Here is an 18579-nt window from a genome sequence, read left to right as displayed (position 1 = left end):
ATTAAGCAGAAATATTGAATTATTGCATCACTTCAACAATTAAAAGACATAAAGCAGTATTAATTTTTTGTAGCTAAAGTAAAGCTCAATTGCAGCCGTAAAATGCGACAAAATTGTTAGCGTGAATGATTGCAGGCACGAAAAACACACATGACAAAGTGAAATGAGTACAAAAACAGAATTTATATTAACCGGGATAACAGCAACACCGATCGAATAATAAGATGACCAGTCGTTTGACAACGTGAGAAAACTAATTAAATACTTCTAACTTACATGTTTGATTGTATTATTTTTATTGACTGTAAAAAACGTATGGGACCCACTAAATATTAGAAATATGCCGTGTGGGACTTTTATAAAATTAAACACGCAAAGCAAAGAACAGAAAATATTATTGTATTGCGTTTTCACTTTAGAACAAAAAATAGTGACAATTTATATGGAAACATGAAGATATCTATTCAGTTTGGAAAATTATGGAAAACACATGGAGATTGTAGTTTTTATAAAAGTTTTAACCGTATGATTTGGATGGTGACATTGAGTATCTTAAACTTTTTCCTCGCGTACATCAATAGTGCGACATTTATGTAAACGCATAGTAAAATGGCATTAATTTCATATTGTCTGCGTGGATCTCTTTACCTCGAATTGTGCTGTGCTGATTTGCGGCCGGTAAATGAAAAATGACAATACCTCTTACTAAATATTAATGCTAAAAGTCACCTTATGAGACTATAATTAGGGATCAATCGTTTAAAGAATTGCAGTTATATCCACAACTAATTTTTTACTTTAATATTTTTCTCTTACTGGGACCAGAGCAGATACTAATTTCAACTTAAAGAATATTTGAAACATTGTAATATTCATTTTTTTACAAGTAAATTATAAAATATTTATTAACTAAATAACAAACGTTTTAAAGGTTTTGGTAAATACTTAAATAATTAAATTCAAACGTACGGTGTTCACCATATTTTCAAAAAACATTATTTGTTTTCATCAGAAACAAATCTTTTGGGTATTATAGGGCAGTAAGATATTGAATAATATATGGTCCATCGCCATTTGGTGTACAGTATTCATTGGCATTTTCCAGACTCGGCACCTTACGTTCTCTCATTAAGAGATACAAAATTGTATGAAAGATATTCCTACTTATTCACCCCAAAACGTAATTCAATTAAATTTTTTGCTTCATATAGTTGATTTGTACAATAAATATTCCGATTTTTTCTAAATTAATTTATGAATAAAAAAACTTATCCGAAGCACGTAACTCAATTCGAGATGAGAGGCTGCCACCTTATTCGAGTAACTATTCACAATGTTTGAAGAAGGTCTTCTACATGAGAATCAAGAACACAAGGATCTAGGAAAGAGTAAAAGAGACAAAGATACATTGTATAAAACGCTATACAAAACAATTTAACGAACCACAATTGGTATTTTTCAATTTTATAGTTAAGATGTAATTTTTAAAACGGCATTTTGTTAGGCTTTAAAATATGCTACTTTTTTTTACCGATTATACAATTTTGTATCTCTTACCATTCCCAAGAACTCTAAACAATTGATTCTTATGTGAGTCATCTGTATTCCGGTTTTTAAATAATGAATTAGAAACACAAATCAGTTAATTGAGAAAGGACGCTAAAATAATATGCAATTTCCTTGGTAAAATACGGTCAGAAAATACAATCAACGTCCGTTTTCATGTAATATTAATAACAAAATTAAGAAGAAAAATGAAATGCCAACACATAAAACAAAAAGATGAACGTACTTTTACTAGTTTTACCTTTAGGTGCCTGGTAATGGCCCCGCCCTTCTCCATAACCGGGCCTAGGCCCGCTTTGACTAGATGTCGCCCTCCCCGACCGTTCCGGTCGACTTCTACCTTGAACTTGTGTCCCGGCCGGCGGACGACTAGGAGTGTTATGGTGGTATCTCTAAATTATTCAACAACTACATAAATAAACCAACCAAGACTTCCAAAGCCCAGTTATATACTGTAATTTTAAACTCTACCTGCAATTAAACTAATGACAGAGATCATATGTCAAATCCCAAACTTAAGCATGAGATGGAGTTTAAAACCCGGACATACTACTGAGATTAAAAATACAATGACTTGCCATTCTTCTTAAAGTATTCATGGGCCGCCGTAGCGTGTCCCCTATCCTCCTTGCCGGAGGTTTCTTTGGATTAGATGATGGCGTGTGTACGGCACAACATTTGATAAACATCCCCATGAAAATGATAAAGCCAATACCCAATAAGAGAACCGCCCACCAGAACTCGGTAATCCACTGGGCCACTGTCTGGAGAGTTTGGCGATTCAAAAGCAGATTCATAAGACGAACTAATGGACCATCCGCATCTACAGCTCGACATTTCAAGAATACGTCACAGTAGCCCTGAATAAACACAAAATGTCAATTAAACTCAAATTCTATTCTAGTTTGACAATCGTTTAGACAAATGAGTATCGTCTCTAAAGATATACAGCTTAGAAGGAAGGGAAGGTTGCTGTTAAAAATAGTAAGAGCTAATGGTTAAAACTATGCTGTAACTCTTTCAGTAATACGTTTCTTTAAGGTTAACTCAGCTGCAGTTAAAAAGTTATTTCATTTAATTTACAAATAAAAATTTAAAACATATATTAGATGTAATATCAGATGCAGCGGTACGGTAAAAATCTTTTCAAGATAGGTTGAATTTATCTTTAAACTGTATGTCAAAACAACCTGTTTACAATATCAATTATATAACACATGTATAACATATATTATACATTATATATATAACGAAAAACCGTACTGTTCTCTCAAGAGCGATAACATGTTATAGTTTTTTACCTGGAAATTATCACATGGAGAACCAGGCCTCAAACTTATGCCCCCAGGAGGTAGGCCCACTTTACTGGCAAATTCGCTGGTACTTCTGCACATATCCGTGCCATTCTGACAAGCCAGCTCGCAGAGTTTTCGCTTGTCTACATTGGGATGACCTTGCGAGGTTAGAGAGCATGCTTGCAGGTTCCATTCCAAGCATATGGAACCCATACACTCACCCTAAAACAATCGCAAAACTTACATGAATGTCTGGGAAAATTACTCTGCACTTACTTTAATGCATAATTGAGTTCCATTATTGCATTTAGTCTTGTCGGGTTTGGGTTGCGGTTCTGGGCATTCGGCGTTTCTCCCGTTGCAATAGGAAGTGCGAGAACAATCGGACTCAGGCTTACAAAGTTCGCTTTGATACGAGGGAATAAACTTGCAAGTATCACCGTTACAACAAGGACCTTGACTGGGACTGCAAATTAGGGGTTTAAATTATTACCGAAAATCTGGGTTTAGTGGAAGCAATATACCTGCATTCAGTACCCACTGGCCTTCTACAACCGGTTGCGGAGGGATTTCTTTGCCTAATCTCGGGGTTAACCACTCTGGGATAACAACATTTGTCCATACACTCATTATCGTCGTATCCGCAGTCACACTCCTCGCCGGCTTCCACAATTTTATTACCACAAAATGCACCTAAAAATGCAGATTTTCAACAGGCAGTAAAGATTTTATGCTTTCAACAACAAATCTTTAGTTGGAATTTAGAGAAATTGGCTCATTCACGTATACATACCCGCAGATGCCGAAAAACAATTTCTCTTTTTATTGTCATCAATTGCGTCTAACACGTTGCTAATATTTCCTATAGAGCAACGGGAGAATTTACTATTATTGGGCCTGTCGCCACTGGTGGCTGAGGCAAACATAATGTAGTTTCCGTTTATTCCTCCTGGACGACATTCCGGAGGATAATCGTGCTGAAAAGTAATTAGTGAGAAAAAGTAGGTAATTAGAAAGCAGTGGGACTTACAGGTGAGCCGAAATTATGCCCTATTTCGTGAGCGAGTGTCAGCTGGGACACTTTGGGTGGCACTCTGCTGTTGTAGTTTACAAAAGTTATGATACCAGTATTCAAAGAACGTTTTGTTGACTGGTACATACCACCTGAAAAAAAAGATAGATCTTGATGCCGATGTCCTATGAACGATTTGTAAGACATGCAGGAAGTTTTTACAACTATGGTTGTAAAAAAGTAGATAACAATAAAAAAGGATATTACAATTTATAATTTTTGTGGCATATGAAATATCGCCTTTTTTCTTTCCTCATATCACCAGTGCGTGGGGTAATTTTTGTAACTTTTGGCAATCTCGGAATGGACAAAAACGAGTTTTAAATTTCGCGAATTTTTACGATCAAAGTTCCAACTCCATTTTGTACCCCTTATACGGATACCCTCGGGAATTTTTTAAATAGGGCGAAGGTAGCCCGAAGAGGTAAGAAGTATTTGATAGGCCCCTGTGTCTCTTACGAAAGATGTTTCTCCCCTGGGGAGAGACTGCACTTATAGAAATCGAAACATTGGGATTTTTTTTTAATGCGAAACAAGAGGATAACGATTATAATTTCCCTGTGTAGCTTTCAAACAAAGTAAAATACTGCAACATGACACTAGATACACAAAATAGTATTTTCTAATGACTGTCACACATGATTTTTTAAATTTTGCTGTATGACGAACAAACCAGAAGAATGATGGACAAATTTGATCCCACCTAACTTACAGTACGTATTTTGTAAATTGCGAGAAACATTCTTATTGCTAGTGCCATTTATTAACTGAATTCCGAAATGAAAGTTCCTGGTTTCATTTTTCTAATGGTTGCGAAATGAAATTCATTTAGACATCCTTTTAGATTCAAAAATTAGAATTTCTTACTTTTAATTTTAACAAATAGAAAAACAATTCTTGTAACCTAAACTAATGACTGAACAAGTTCGATTTCGCAATTAGTTACATAATGAAAATAGGTACCCGCAATTTAAAAAATATTGCCGATTTAGTTTAAAATATATCGATAATGGCTCCAAACTATTCAAGAAAAACATATTCTATATATCACTTACCTATTGTCTCGGTGTAAGTTTTATACTTCTCACAAATCCCACCAGAAGCCCCTGAAGCACTGGCAACCCAAGCAAGTCCCAAAGTACCACCAGTAAAATCTCTGTACGTGAACACATAGGCAAGGCAAAAATCTTCGTGGTTTCCTAAAGAATGGATATTTAAAAAATTGCTAACGTCGATATTTTCCAGACAAAATTGATTGGGATCCGGACAGGGATGTCTGGTACATCCACAAGAAGAATCATCATCGATCTGAAAGTTAAATTTAAAAAAATGCTGAAACAAAATCTATAATTGGGCAAACCTTGATTCTTTGCACTTCAAATTTAATGTTTCGATGCTCATTTCGCCCGTCGAATTTTGTATCTCTATAAATATAGTTAACGGCAGTGACGTGATGGGCTATGAGAGACAATATTTCCTCTCTGGTTTTCTCGTTTACTTCATGTTCCTTTCTGCCATCGGTGTGCTACAAATATTCATATTTTTGCACTTACAAAAACGACTAGCGACCCAACTAACCTCAGGAAAAGTCTCTCTAATATGCCTCCAAATCAGAGGATCAGTTTGTATATACAAGGAACAGGTATTCTTGTGTTCGTCCCTCCGCGCAGCTCTTTTAATCCTCGAATGCCCGTCGTTCGCCTCTTTGGAATACTTGCTGGACCGGTGCTCATAACTTTCGGGAAATTGATACTCGGGCTCCTTTGAAAAATTCTTATCCGATAAAATATCGTTTTCTTTATTTTGTTCGAAATTCTTCCTCAATTTCGGATTAACTGGCTCAGGAATTCGAGGCGCAGCAGGTTGCTCTGGCCTTTCTGAATTTTGGATTGAATCCATCCACATCAAAACGTCATCATCAATGCCACAACCGGCGGAATGGCCTACACAATTTTAAAATTTTTACATTCACAACATGACAATCGTGAATATATATCAAGTTTTCAGAGAATTTAATTCCTAATATTACAATGGAAACAAGGTATTTGCGGATTCGCGAGTGTAATACACTTTAACAAAAAACCTCTTACAAAGAAGCGGTAGTTCTCAGGAAATTAATGTCAAAACTATCAACTTCCTAGAATCTTAATAAATTCTGTCACGAGCTTCTTAAAAAAGTCGTTAAATATAAGAAGCATGGTTCGAAATTAATCAACATTAAAAGTCGATTGCGACCTCATTACTCTCCTTAATGGGAAGTTTCATTATTGCCGATTCTTATCGGGAAACGTGATAAAGCCTTCCATTACATTATTTTGGCACGAATCTCTCTCTGGAGTAAAACGCCAATTTGTTCCATGTAAACAAATTAACCGAGATTAAGCGATAGTTAATGAAGCAATACGATTCGGATTAAAAGAAAAGTGAATTTCCGGTTAGTTCAATTTAAGTATGGTTTTACAAGACAAAGACAAGTTTAAGTAGGTAACTCACCTTGCCTAACGGCTTCATAAGGATCATGCACGTGATCCTCGTGGTAAATCACTGAATGGAAGGTCCTGTTTGGGTGCGTTTTGTGTGGGAAATAATGATGAGCTTTCTCTATGAAAAACGAGCCTTTCGGAGAGAGGATCCTCCCCTCAAAAACGCCATCAATAATTGAGCCGAATACCTTACTGTTTGGTTCGCCTGAAAGCAATAATTTTACAAGGTATAATTTCAAAAAATGGTAATAATTACCTAAAAGTTGTCCAGTATAAACATGCGAAGTATCCGCCGCAATAGGTTGACCCTTATCATCTAAAACTTCCAATTTATCGTTGAACACATCCAAATCCCGCTTCAACCGAATTCGGAAATTGCGTTGGTGAGCTTTAAAGGACAAATACACATGACTGTCCAATGACCGCTTACTGCGCAAGTGAGCATTATGGACAGTTCCTGTGTCGTAGTTGAGAGGTTCGTAGTGGCTGATATACTCGTTCAAATGGTTAGCTGAAACAAAGTCAGTTTTTAGACAATTATTTTCAAGAGAATTGTTTTTTGTATTCTCAGTGTTCCATATAACCCATTCCGGACGTTCACGGACTCCAGAAAATCGTAAAACCGTAAATTAAAGCAAATAAAATTAAATTATCATCAATCAGTTTAACTAAATTGACGCTCTCACAAAATAGGAATACTTTATACGGTTAAGTAAAGCCGAACTTTCAAAATTTGATTTCAACAAGGTTTAGGTTCAGTATTAGTTAACATACAAAGAATGGCTTACGATGGCTATTATTATTATTAGAGCTTTCTTAACGTAGTTTCTCAATTACAAATGCAGTTACGAATAATTCCGACTATCCATGAAAACCGTTTAAGTAGGTTAGTTTCTGCAAAGATAATTGTATTAACAATCAGTAGAAAGTGAATTCATTTTTACCAATTTAGAACTACGATAAAATAGCAACAATGGCTACTTGCTGGATTAGCGATAAAACCGTACTTAATTGAGCGATAATCATCGCGACTGGAAAATAAAAACAAGAAATTTCAAGTTTATTTCTCTACTTCTGGCGCTCCATGATTCAGCGAATTTAAAACGAAAAGAAAAAAACAGATAAAACAAGTGTGTACCCTGGAAGTCTCAGTTGAGATTCAGGAAGACATAGACAAGTCTTTGAAAGTAAACGTACTTTGTAGCATGTAAATGTTTCGTTAATGTTTAAAAATGAAAAAGTAGATTCAAGGATTTTAAATATGCATTAGCCCTGGGGAATATCGAGGTCACACAGCCCTTACAAGAGTATTATATTATATTCAATAATGGATTTAATAACGAGACACCAAAACTTTCCTGAATGTTTGCTGACACAGACATAGAAGCGTGTATGTGGGATATTAAATATTTACAAAGCCAATAAAGTCATAATACATGAGCTTCAACTACATATTCTAGAAGAGATGAACAACGTTCCTCTTGATAAAGGCTTTTCATACTCGGAAATATCAGACTGCTCGATAATAGATAACCGCATTTCTTTGCTGGAAGTAATATGATCGCAAATGCAAGTAAGAATCATTATCATTGCGAAAATTACGTTGTAAGAAAATCAATTAGATTATTTGCGTGTACTCCATCTAATACGTGAATAATTGGATATAAGACTAACTGTTTTATGAGTAATGAGAATCAAATCAGAGTTATAAATAGGAAAAATTCAATTATTTATATTATTATTTATGCACAATTCCGTTATTGTATATTTTATATTTATATCATTTTAATACGTTTATACGAATGTTTCCTGTATAAACTATATTGAAACATTGAGAAATTAAAGAAAGATAGAGCACTGAAAAATGGATAATTTGATAATTATTCCAAGTTATATTTTTAGTTTATGAAATTTGAGATTTTAATTAAATTGTAATGGGCAACTACTTCTGTTGGTGGGCAGTGAAATTTTGGCACATTTAGTGTTTTATTTTACTGTGTTTTATATGAGAGAGATAAATTTTCGGGGATCTCTTACTGCCGTAAACGAAATCGGGGTAAATCCGTACCGCAAAGGAGAAATGAATTATGAGGAATCATATGAAGAACGACAAAATGTAATTCACGTGGAAGACCATTGTGGCCTACCTTCCGGCGACGATGACTATATTTCTTTCCATGAAACGAATACTGACGATGACAAGCTAGAAAACCCTCAGATGCAGATCCTAAATAACAAAAATACCTGTTGAATTTTCTTTATAACTGGCTTTAGTACAAGACAGCTCCAACCAATCCCGTATATTCAAAATTTGAAAACTAGTGACTAAAGGGTCTCCTTGACATTTTTATTTGCCTCTCACGTCCTGGTCACCTGAGTCGTATCACAGTAACGAGGAGATGGTAAAAAGTCCACTCTTAAGATCAGGAAATGGAAAAACTTTCGCTCTTTATTACTAATAAGATTTCTCTAGGCACACGTTTTTACACTACTTGTACACACTTTATTATCCATAAATTATTGAGTATCATAGGAAACCAATAAATCTTTGGATATTTTCTGCACTTTACATTGTGTACATAAAGTATGGCATAAATTTATTTTCTCGGTCTGGTCTTAAAAAAAAATGCTTGGATGCGTCAAATTTAGTTTGAAATTGCACATATTTTGGTTAAATAATATTAGCTTTAACATCAGTATTATTCCATATATGGCGTTAATATGAATATTTTTTGTGGTAACCCCTGTTTTTAATCATTTTACGAGGAAGGGTGCAGCTTTTACGCACAGGACATACAATTTTACTATGTTACATAACAAATTTTTTGACAAATTCTCGAAAATATATTTTTTTTACTTTATTTAACATAAGAAAAGACATCCACTAAAAGGATCGGGGTAGTCTTCGGTCGATTTACTTAGTGGGGAACAGGCATTTTTATTGGTACTATACAAAACATACCAATAATGTTTGAATTTTCGTATTTGTATGTTTTGGTTTGGCTTCGTGAAGGTTTAATTTTAAATAAAAGTTGTATTACAATGCATTTATTCATAATGCAAAGAATTGAATTTTTTATGTTGATTGACTATGGTGAGAGTGTGAACACAACAGAAATTGTATGTTCTATTTAACAACAAATATCCAAATAGAAAATATGTTTTTGGGTATTTATCAAAAAATTATTATGCACACAATAAAAAAAAGTATATGTCCTGTACGTGAAAAAGTGCATATTTTCATATAAAATTATCAAAAACAAGGATTACCATTAAAAAAATTTAACACTGACATTATATCAGGAACAATGATAACGTCATAGTTCATATTATTCAACCAAAATATGTGGAATTTTAAACTAAAGTCGACATCTGCATGGATTTTTTATTATTTTAATTGCAAACGGAAAAAATGAATTTATTCCATACTTTCCGTCCACACTGTTTAAGTCTGAACATAAGTTGATAAATTTTGCGATGATTAATTTACGCTTCTCGACAATAATTAGAAGTGTTGGTTAATAACAATAAAAGTACAACTTGAATACACAACGGGGCGTCTTAAATCTCAAAGCAAGTCTAAAGAGGTTTTTACTGGAATTAAGGATGGCACTGCTATTGTGAGAGATAAAGGTTCTTTGTTAGCGATGTTAATTGTTATTCATTGGAGTCGTTATTTACAGAATCGATTTTGCAGATTGCGAAAATCCCAATTTAGAGCACAAAAACCCACTGTAATGAAATTAGTGAGGCTGTAAAAAAATTAAGGCTGACAAACCTGATCCAATCTACAACACAGGTTTTTGTTTTTGTCGAAGTGTATATATCGATAAATCCCATATAAAGCTTTGTGCAATCACTTTTCTATTACGTTGGAGTCGATTTTCCTTTTAAGTTGGAGCTGCTCATAGTCGGCATCGTTTTTTGCCGAACGGAAACAACCCTTTTATGTTCCGGATAAAGTACGAAGGGTTTGGAACATGTCTCCACTTGAAAATTATGAAATACAAGCGATAGAAAGGGAAATATGTTTCTAGAATCTGAAAAAGATTCAACTACATATTCCTCTTGAAATGATAAAGAAGAGTTTAGCTCGAGCAGACGACCATGAAACTTTTATTTTCAACACTAAGCTGTGAGTATCTCGTGAAAGTGAATTTATGATGATAGATGTAGAAAACATACGTTTGAACTCACATCTGCGTCTTTTCTCTAAGTATGTACGTACGCAAAGTAAGTAAATAAATATACCACTTTCCATTCTTTTATCTCGAATATCCTTAAAGGCAACTGGGGCCTAATTCAGTGCATTAGCGTCATCTCTTAGTAACAGATGGTCGATATTTTACTAATTGCCGGATGTTTGTATTATTCTTCGTACGGGAAGTAGATGGAATTTGTTTTATTTCCAATTATTTTTGGTAGCTTAAAACCACATAACGAAAACTCACTGAATTATGAACAAGAGATAGAACATTCAAATTAAATTCCCTGTAATTTCTTTTCTTAATCCAGAAATTCTATTTTAAGCACCAAATATATTTAAGCATCTTCAGCTTTGTGCCTTTTCGGCCATTTCAGCTTCGGTAGAAGCACCATTTAATTAACTCCACTAATGAAACGTTTATTACAAGAAACATGAATAGGTTGAGCTCGAAAAACGTAACACTGGTGCAAAACATCTGCTTTTAAACTACGCTTCGTTACAATGTAAAGCAGTTTGCAGTAGTGTAATTACCATCGTTTTACAGGGGTGATGTACCGTTGATGGTAGGTTAGTTCTGTTCTGATGAAATTGAATGACATCTAAAAATCGTGTTTCATTTCTCTTAAAAGTAAATTAATAAAAACACTAGGACAGAGCTTCGTTTATTTTACATTTATGTTTTTTTCATTTCTAGATTTCTCTATTATTATTAATTATACATGCACCTACTTAAATGGTGAAGTCAGTCTGTATAGTCTGCGGATTTCTCATTTGGTGAAGTAACTTAAATATAAGAATATTATTATTTCCAGGCCTTGTTAATGTTGTCTCTGTTCCTTTTTAGCGCCCTCCTCTTAAATTATATAGCATGCTCTGATATGTTATTTTCCTTCTTGTAATTTTATTTTCAAAATATTTCGAGTAAATTTTTTCTGGGTTTCGAATACTTTTTCGTTTTCGTTGAAGAATATGGATCTCTTTTTCCGCCAGATTATTACTTTTTGAAAATATTTCAATTTAATTCACTTATTCAAAATTTTATATAATATAAAATTATTATATTTTTCAACAATACCACCACCATTTCATCAATAAATGAGTGATTGATGACTTAAAATATGATTAATTTGTCACAATTGAGATAGCATTAACGGTTTTTTAAAATAAGGTGTTGATTGCTTCAAATAGTGCTTTCTTAGCATACACTGGTGAATTAGTGTTTACTTTGATCGACAGAAATTGTAACGATAAAATCCTATGAACAGCCAATTTTACTTTCTAAGTTCACGTTAAACAAATCTGAGAGTTATCTGAGGAATTAGCCAATTAGAACATTCTAGGTACTTCTGAATTCAGCCCAGGACATCAATAAACAAAACTAATCCTCAATCCCGATATTTGTAAGTAATGAAATTTTATTTCTTCTAATTAAATATTCGAATATTTAGGCGAAAACTAATAAAACGATATAATTCCTTATTCTTTAGAATAAGAATTCTAGATATGATTTGAACACATATTTCTACATTAATGGTGAAACTGATTGACTATCCAGAAATATTTTAAAACCTACTCGTATATTCTCTAGTCGAACTCGGTCATTAAGAACAGGAGGGGGCCAGAGATTTTATCCGTTATAGCCGAGCGTTCATTATATCCTATTCTACTTAATATGTATATACATATACATATTATGTTGGTCGCAAAAACTCTTATGTGTTGAAAATAATTTTTTTCAAAATTTGTATGTACAGGGTGTTCGGATTTAGAGTGTTTTGACAGAAAACCCCCATTTCTCGTCTAGACAGGGAAAAACTAGCATACATGTCAAGAGCTCGATTTTTGAAAAAATATTAATGACAAAAACATTATTTCAATATTTTACAGTCCACGACGCTAGAGGGCATTTTTCAAATTTCAGCCATTTTCAAAATTCCTCATAACCTTTTGTTTAGGACAATATTGAAGTAAAACAAAACATTCTTAAAGCACTCTTTCAATATGATTCCAAAGGGGTGCTTAGTTGTTTGCTAAAGCGTACCGTTTTGTCAAAAACCAACATAACTTTTTTATTTTCACTAAAAATCACAGTTTGACTATGACCGCAAAAAAATGTCAATTTTAAACCATTTTCAACTATGTAAGTATGTCTATAGTTATTTTCAAAATACCCTAACTTGGCTGAAAAATCCTTCAGGAAGGTCTTTTTAATAGATATTTGTTCTGTATAACCAACCGGGCCTGAAAAAGCGTTCGCTAAAACTAATCGTTCGTTATTAATGTATTCGTTATATCCGAACAAGAATAACAAGTAATTAGACAACTTGTACATTCTTCAAATTTAGTTTATTAAACACGACCGTTCGTTATACTCCAAGTTCGCTAAACCGAGTTTGAGTGTATATACCGTAGTGGCCATAAATATGGAAACTTTAAATATCCCTGTAAATCTTCCTTCTACGTTACAGTTTTAGGGTTACTTGAATACTACTACTACTTAAGGATGTATACTCTTAAAGTATACATTAAAGTTAGATTTAAGTGATTCGTGCATAGTGATAACAAGAAAAGAAATTTTTAATGCGGATAAAAGTATGAAAACTTATAAATTCCATTTAAGTAACGAGTGAGACATAAAATTTAATTCAAGTTTAATTTAATATTTGGTGACATATTCCTTTCCCTAATAACTGCACGAAATCTTTGGTTCATAAAATAAACAAGTTTTCCACAAACTTCTACAGGAATTAACTTTCAGTCTTTTTCTAAAACTTCGAACAAATGTTTGAGATTATGTATTTTTTCTTTGCGACTTTGTCTCCCGAGGTGTCCCCAAAAATGTTCGATCGGATTAAGATCAGGGCTCTGGGACGGTCATTCCATTTTCGGGCTCTAATTTTCTTGAATCCAATTTTTAACAAGCTTTGATTCGTGCTTTGGGTCATTGTCTTGTTGAAAACTCCAGGCCAGAGGCACTTCCCACTCAACAAACGCAAGCATATGGTTTTCTAAGATGTGTTTGTACATGAATAGGTCCACACTCCCTTCTATTTTAATTATTAGCCCAACCCAAGTGCTGAAAAACACCCCCCCAAATCATGACACTTCCACCGCCATGTTTTACAGTAGGCAATTCATATTTGGGGTCGAATCTTGCATTCTCGAGACGTCTTATGTATCGAATACCATCACTGCCGAATAACCGATAGTTACTCTCGTCATTCCAGAAGACGGAATTCCACTTTTTTTCCAACAATTAATATGCTGCCAAGTGAATACAAGACGAACCTTCTGATTTTTTTTGCAAATGAGTGGTTTCTTGACAGCAACCCTACCAAATAAATGTGTAGCTACCAAGATTCTTCCCACCATTCCATTCAAAACTATAATACTGTGTTCTTCAGCAAGGTGTCTTGAAATATCCATTGAAGTCAATGGTGGATTTTTGTCCGACATTCTTCTTATTAATTTCTCAGTACTTTTTGGATACTTTTTAGGCCTACCTGGTCGTGGAAAATTGTCTACCGCACCTTTACGAAAACATTTCCATATTGTTCCTTTGGGGACATTTAAAGCACTAGAAATATTGCACTGTTTGTGCCCGTTCCTAGATAACTTAACAACGCGTTGTTGTAATTCTTGAGACAAACGACGCTTTTGTATTTTTATTGCGATTGAACTCTATTGTATGCCATACAAGTTCTATAAATTTAACTATTAGTTGCTTTTTTTTTTTTTAAATTGCAAAAAGTTCCCATACTTTTCCGCAGTATATCTTTGTTTTTATCACTATTCGAAATGAAATTCCAAAAAATACCAATATACCGAGGATGGCAATACACTATTGAAAGTAGAATCTATTATACAGGGTGTTTCCTAACTACGTGTAAAAAATTTAAAGGCGTCGTCCTCGACTGATTTTGAGTCAAAAATGTCTAATAAACATATGTCCGCAAATGCCTTGTTTCCAAGATACAGAGTGTTGACTGAAAGACATTGAAAAAGGTTTTAAAGGTTTTTAAAGGTTTGGTGGTATTTACTAACTTGTTTATTGTTAGTTTTTTTTGCTACTTCCACTACTATAAACAAGATAGTCGGTGTTATTTTGGTGTTTTACTCTCTAAAGTGAAAGAATTTAGTTCTGTGTCCCAAAAATCAGATTATACCTCAGTTTTGAAAATTTTTCAAATGCCTAATTACACTAATCAAGAAATGGCCAATATGGTTTTTGTTTACGGCCTCGCTGATGGTAAGTGTTTTTCTAAAATTCAAACACCCAAATTGAGACATTTTGGAAATAAAATCTCTTTTTCTTGTCACATTTCAACACCTTGTATCTTGGAAACAAGGCATTTGCGGACATATGTTTATTAGACATTTTTGACTCAAAATCAGTCGAGGATTACGCCTTTAATTTTTTTACACGTAGTTAGGAAACACCCTGTATATTTCAAATTTCAAATTATACCCGTTGATTAAAAAAAAGCGATATTTAAAAAGTTTCTATACTTGTCGCCACTACTGTATGTAGTAAGGATGTAAGGATTTTGAATTATATCACTATTAACTGTCAGCGAGTAATCGACCACAATGTTTCATTTCGCAACAACAAAATTAGCAAAAGGCAAGCCCCTACGTTTAAGGCCAAAACTGTCTGTCTAAAAGCAAAATCTAGACTTACATTATGCGACTGTAAGAAACTTAACCTTTGATTATAAGGATCTTGCATTTTTAAAACGTTATTACAAATACCTCTAACTTTAGAATTTAGTAAATTAAATGCTTGATTAAATGCGATACGGAATTATTATTAAATTTTGCGAAAAAATGGGAATGTGACTTTGACAATACAAAAATTAATTCTTTATTTCCTTCCATTTTTAGCTCTAAAATTTGCGTAAACTAGGACTTGAATGGATCATAGAGATATTCAAATTTTAATAGAAATATGTGAAAACGTTATAATATAAGATTTTTTTTTCTTTAAAAGCGGTTTACATTAGTGGTAACTTTATTTCGGGAATTAGTGCTTTTTGAATGTAATTTATATGACGAATTTGTACTGTTTCTGGGCGTGAAATACGTGATCAAATTCCCACTACAACAATAATATTGTACAATGTTCGGCCACCGTATGATTTAAAATCTATAGTCCAAAAGAAATCTTTGCAGTCTTCAAGCATTTACGCACTGACTATAACACAGACTTCAGCCTAAAATTATTTTTCTACAATTAAAATATGCCACTGCAAAGAAAACTACCCAAAATGTTACAGTAACTTGAGCACACTGATTTTCTGCTTAACAGAAGCAAAGCCGGGGACGCCTCATTACTCAACAACTTTCCGAGATATAACACAACACCTATTTGGACATTATTTTCATCTCCGAATTTCCTATAATCACAAATCATTTATTTGAATCTGGTTTTCGACTTTGCCGGCGGCCATATCGATTTCAGCATTATAAATATGAAGCGATTAAACAAAATAGTTTTGTATGTGTGCCCCAGTTCAAGATACTGTTTTATCATTCACATTTTCCTATTTATATTTATTAACAAATAATACCGATTTTGCTTGCTTGTCCCAAATTGTTCCAGTTGACTAGTTGTGATATGCATATCATTTTAAGTAGATTACCAGGAAATGATGCGGCTGAAATATCTAAATCGCTTCTATATACAATACATACACATTTCTATTGCAACTATGGCACGTTACATCGTTGTAACTTTCGATTAACGTATTGAAGTCTGCATTGTGTTTCCTGCACAAAACGGCTTGCTCGGGTTTTACAGGCAAGACCTCGCTCCTATAAACTGCAATATAGAGCAGCTGAAAAGCAACCGAGCCATAAAACATTTTCTCTAGATTTCCACAGAATCAAGACAAACTGGTATAACACAAAGTTCTGCCATTTTGACCATTGACTTAAATTACTTCCGACTTCTGAAAAGAGCATTTCCCAAATAAATTATCTGGATTTTCGGAAATAAATTTCTATACACGACATAGTGGCCCAACGACTTCGAACTGTTACTACTGCTACCAATTTAATTTACGGGATTCCAACCTCTACAGATGTCAAGTGCATAAGTAAGTGATGGGTTTTTACATACAGGGTGATCGAGGAGCGTGCCCAGGATCTAAATTAGGTGGGGAACTATAGGAATATGTCTTTACAATGACTTATTTTCATCTTTCTTCGATGAGTATTTCCAAGCAGCACTTTTGCGATTTTAAAATTGTGCAAAGTTTTTCCTGTTTAAACAATTTCGCACTTCTCTTACCATTTACGCGATGCACAGGTTTATTCCCCTATGTTAAGCATCTTAATTTTGGATGCGCTTCATAATGCTGTTTCATCGCGATAGCGAGCTTTCGGTGCATTATTTTGTAATCGTACGACCGCCCTGTAGGTGCACCTACACGTGGAACAGTTAAAATATAGCCGATTTAAATCGAGGAATTGAATTTGGCAAAGCACCAAGGAATGAACCATAATGGAAAATGGGTTATCACAATAGCTGAACCAAACTTGAAAACAATTAAACCAAAGTTCCATCCTACAACAACATTACACGGTTGTTATTGTTTCCCAAGTTCGAACGGTTTCCAGCCATTGCTCTGCAAATAAAGCCCGAGTTATTACGAGATACAATCGCTTTAGTTAGGTTATTTATGAAACGTTTTAAAAATGATATATAAACTTTTCATGTTAAGCCCAAGCTTTAAATGCACAGTAACGATTAGGTTTAATGCTTTAAATTGAAGTTGTGCGATGGCATCTACTGCAGAATGGGCCATATATTTCTATTAAGCTCTAAATACATTGATAGCTGAAAGAAAACAACTTAAGCAGTAAAGATAAATCATGATATTAAACCACAGTAAATCCCTATTGTGCCTCATGTGAATAGATTTACTGAAGTATAAAAAATATCGCATTAATATGTATGCATCAAACCATTTTTTGACTCCAGTCGCAAAACCAACGCAACAATTTTTCCCATGTTATTGTTACATCCACTTTGCATATAACAATTGAATCAACTTTTCAGGCGTAATGAATAAAAAACAAAAATTTCCTTTAAAAAGCGGTGAAATGAACGAGAATTTTTCGAAAAAAAAATGATACCAGATACGCACTTCTTCTAGTTTCTGAAACATTTTTCAAAAATGGAAATAAAAGCTTTTCCCGAGGTTAAAAGAGTCGTTACACTATGAAAACGAAAGCAAAGTTCGGTCTGGGAGCGTTCCATTTTTATTAAAAGCGAAAGATTGTTATCAGGCTATTTTGCCCGTCTTCCGTACATTGACACGAGCTTAGAGACAATGAAAATATATAAGAAGTGATAGAACATGAATACGAATACACTCACTAACAAAACCACCAAGATAAAGGAAACCGTTTCCTTTTGCGGTTTACTTGCGTAAAATTAATAATACGTAAAGACATAGGCACTCTTGTAGTAGATATAATTAGATACATTTGCATAAATTGTATTTGACATAGTTTATTTGCTTTAATGCCTTTTTAGCTGTAGGTAAAGGAACTAGTTCAATGCATTTTTGCAACTTAAAGTTGCAAAAACAGATTGCATCGAATTCAGGGAAGGAAGGCCTTCCAAATGAGGTGGCACTTGCCCCACCATCCCTATTAATATTTCAAGGGTTATAATCACAGTGCAAAGGGGTGAGACAATTTAGAGGTGATATTTATCGCGAAACTTGTTCCCCTTAAAAATAAAACTGACGTGTCTCGGCGTTTATAGAACGAAAAATTTGTGACCACAAACTCATCTGTTTCGTTTATAATGGGTCACCTAATGTAATAACATCTCTTAGTATAAGTAATGTTGAGGTTCGTCCATTAGCCCTAAGAGAAAATCATATTTCTTGTTATGTCCATGCTGAAGTAAATGAACGAAGTGGCCTCCATTCATTATTATGG

General features: G+C 33.9%; 1 protein-coding gene across 4 annotated transcripts in view; it reads right to left on the bottom strand.

The window, feature by feature from the left end:
- The window catches only part of kuz (zinc-dependent metalloprotease kuz), a 29531-nt gene that overhangs the window by 3826 nt on the left and 7126 nt on the right, over positions 1-18579 (bottom strand). For 2 of the 4 annotated variants that reach the window (XM_066294002.1, XM_066294004.1), the window contains exons 2-13: positions 6673-6927; positions 6427-6621; positions 5512-5876; positions 5294-5458; positions 4989-5241; positions 3892-4025; positions 3655-3838; positions 3386-3554; positions 3138-3327; positions 2868-3083; positions 2145-2426; positions 1793-1958 (exon numbers count right to left, since the gene is read on the bottom strand). In XM_066294002.1, coding sequence (XP_066150099.1) covers positions 1793-1958; positions 2145-2426; positions 2868-3083; positions 3138-3327; positions 3386-3554; positions 3655-3838; positions 3892-4025; positions 4989-5241; positions 5294-5458; positions 5512-5876; positions 6427-6621; positions 6673-6927 — 2574 coding nt within the window. The remainder of the gene's footprint in view (positions 1-1792; positions 1959-2144; positions 2427-2867; positions 3084-3137; positions 3328-3385; positions 3555-3654; positions 3839-3891; positions 4026-4988; positions 5242-5293; positions 5459-5511; positions 5877-6426; positions 6622-6672; positions 6928-18579) is intronic. The other 2 variants (XM_066294003.1, XM_066294005.1) reach the window with 1 other exon arrangement.

Source organism: Euwallacea fornicatus, chromosome 20 (assembly GCF_040115645.1).
Source record: "Euwallacea fornicatus isolate EFF26 chromosome 20, ASM4011564v1, whole genome shotgun sequence".
NCBI lineage: Eukaryota > Metazoa > Arthropoda > Insecta > Coleoptera > Curculionidae > Euwallacea > Euwallacea fornicatus.
This window is presented reverse-complemented; position numbering and strand designations above follow the sequence as displayed.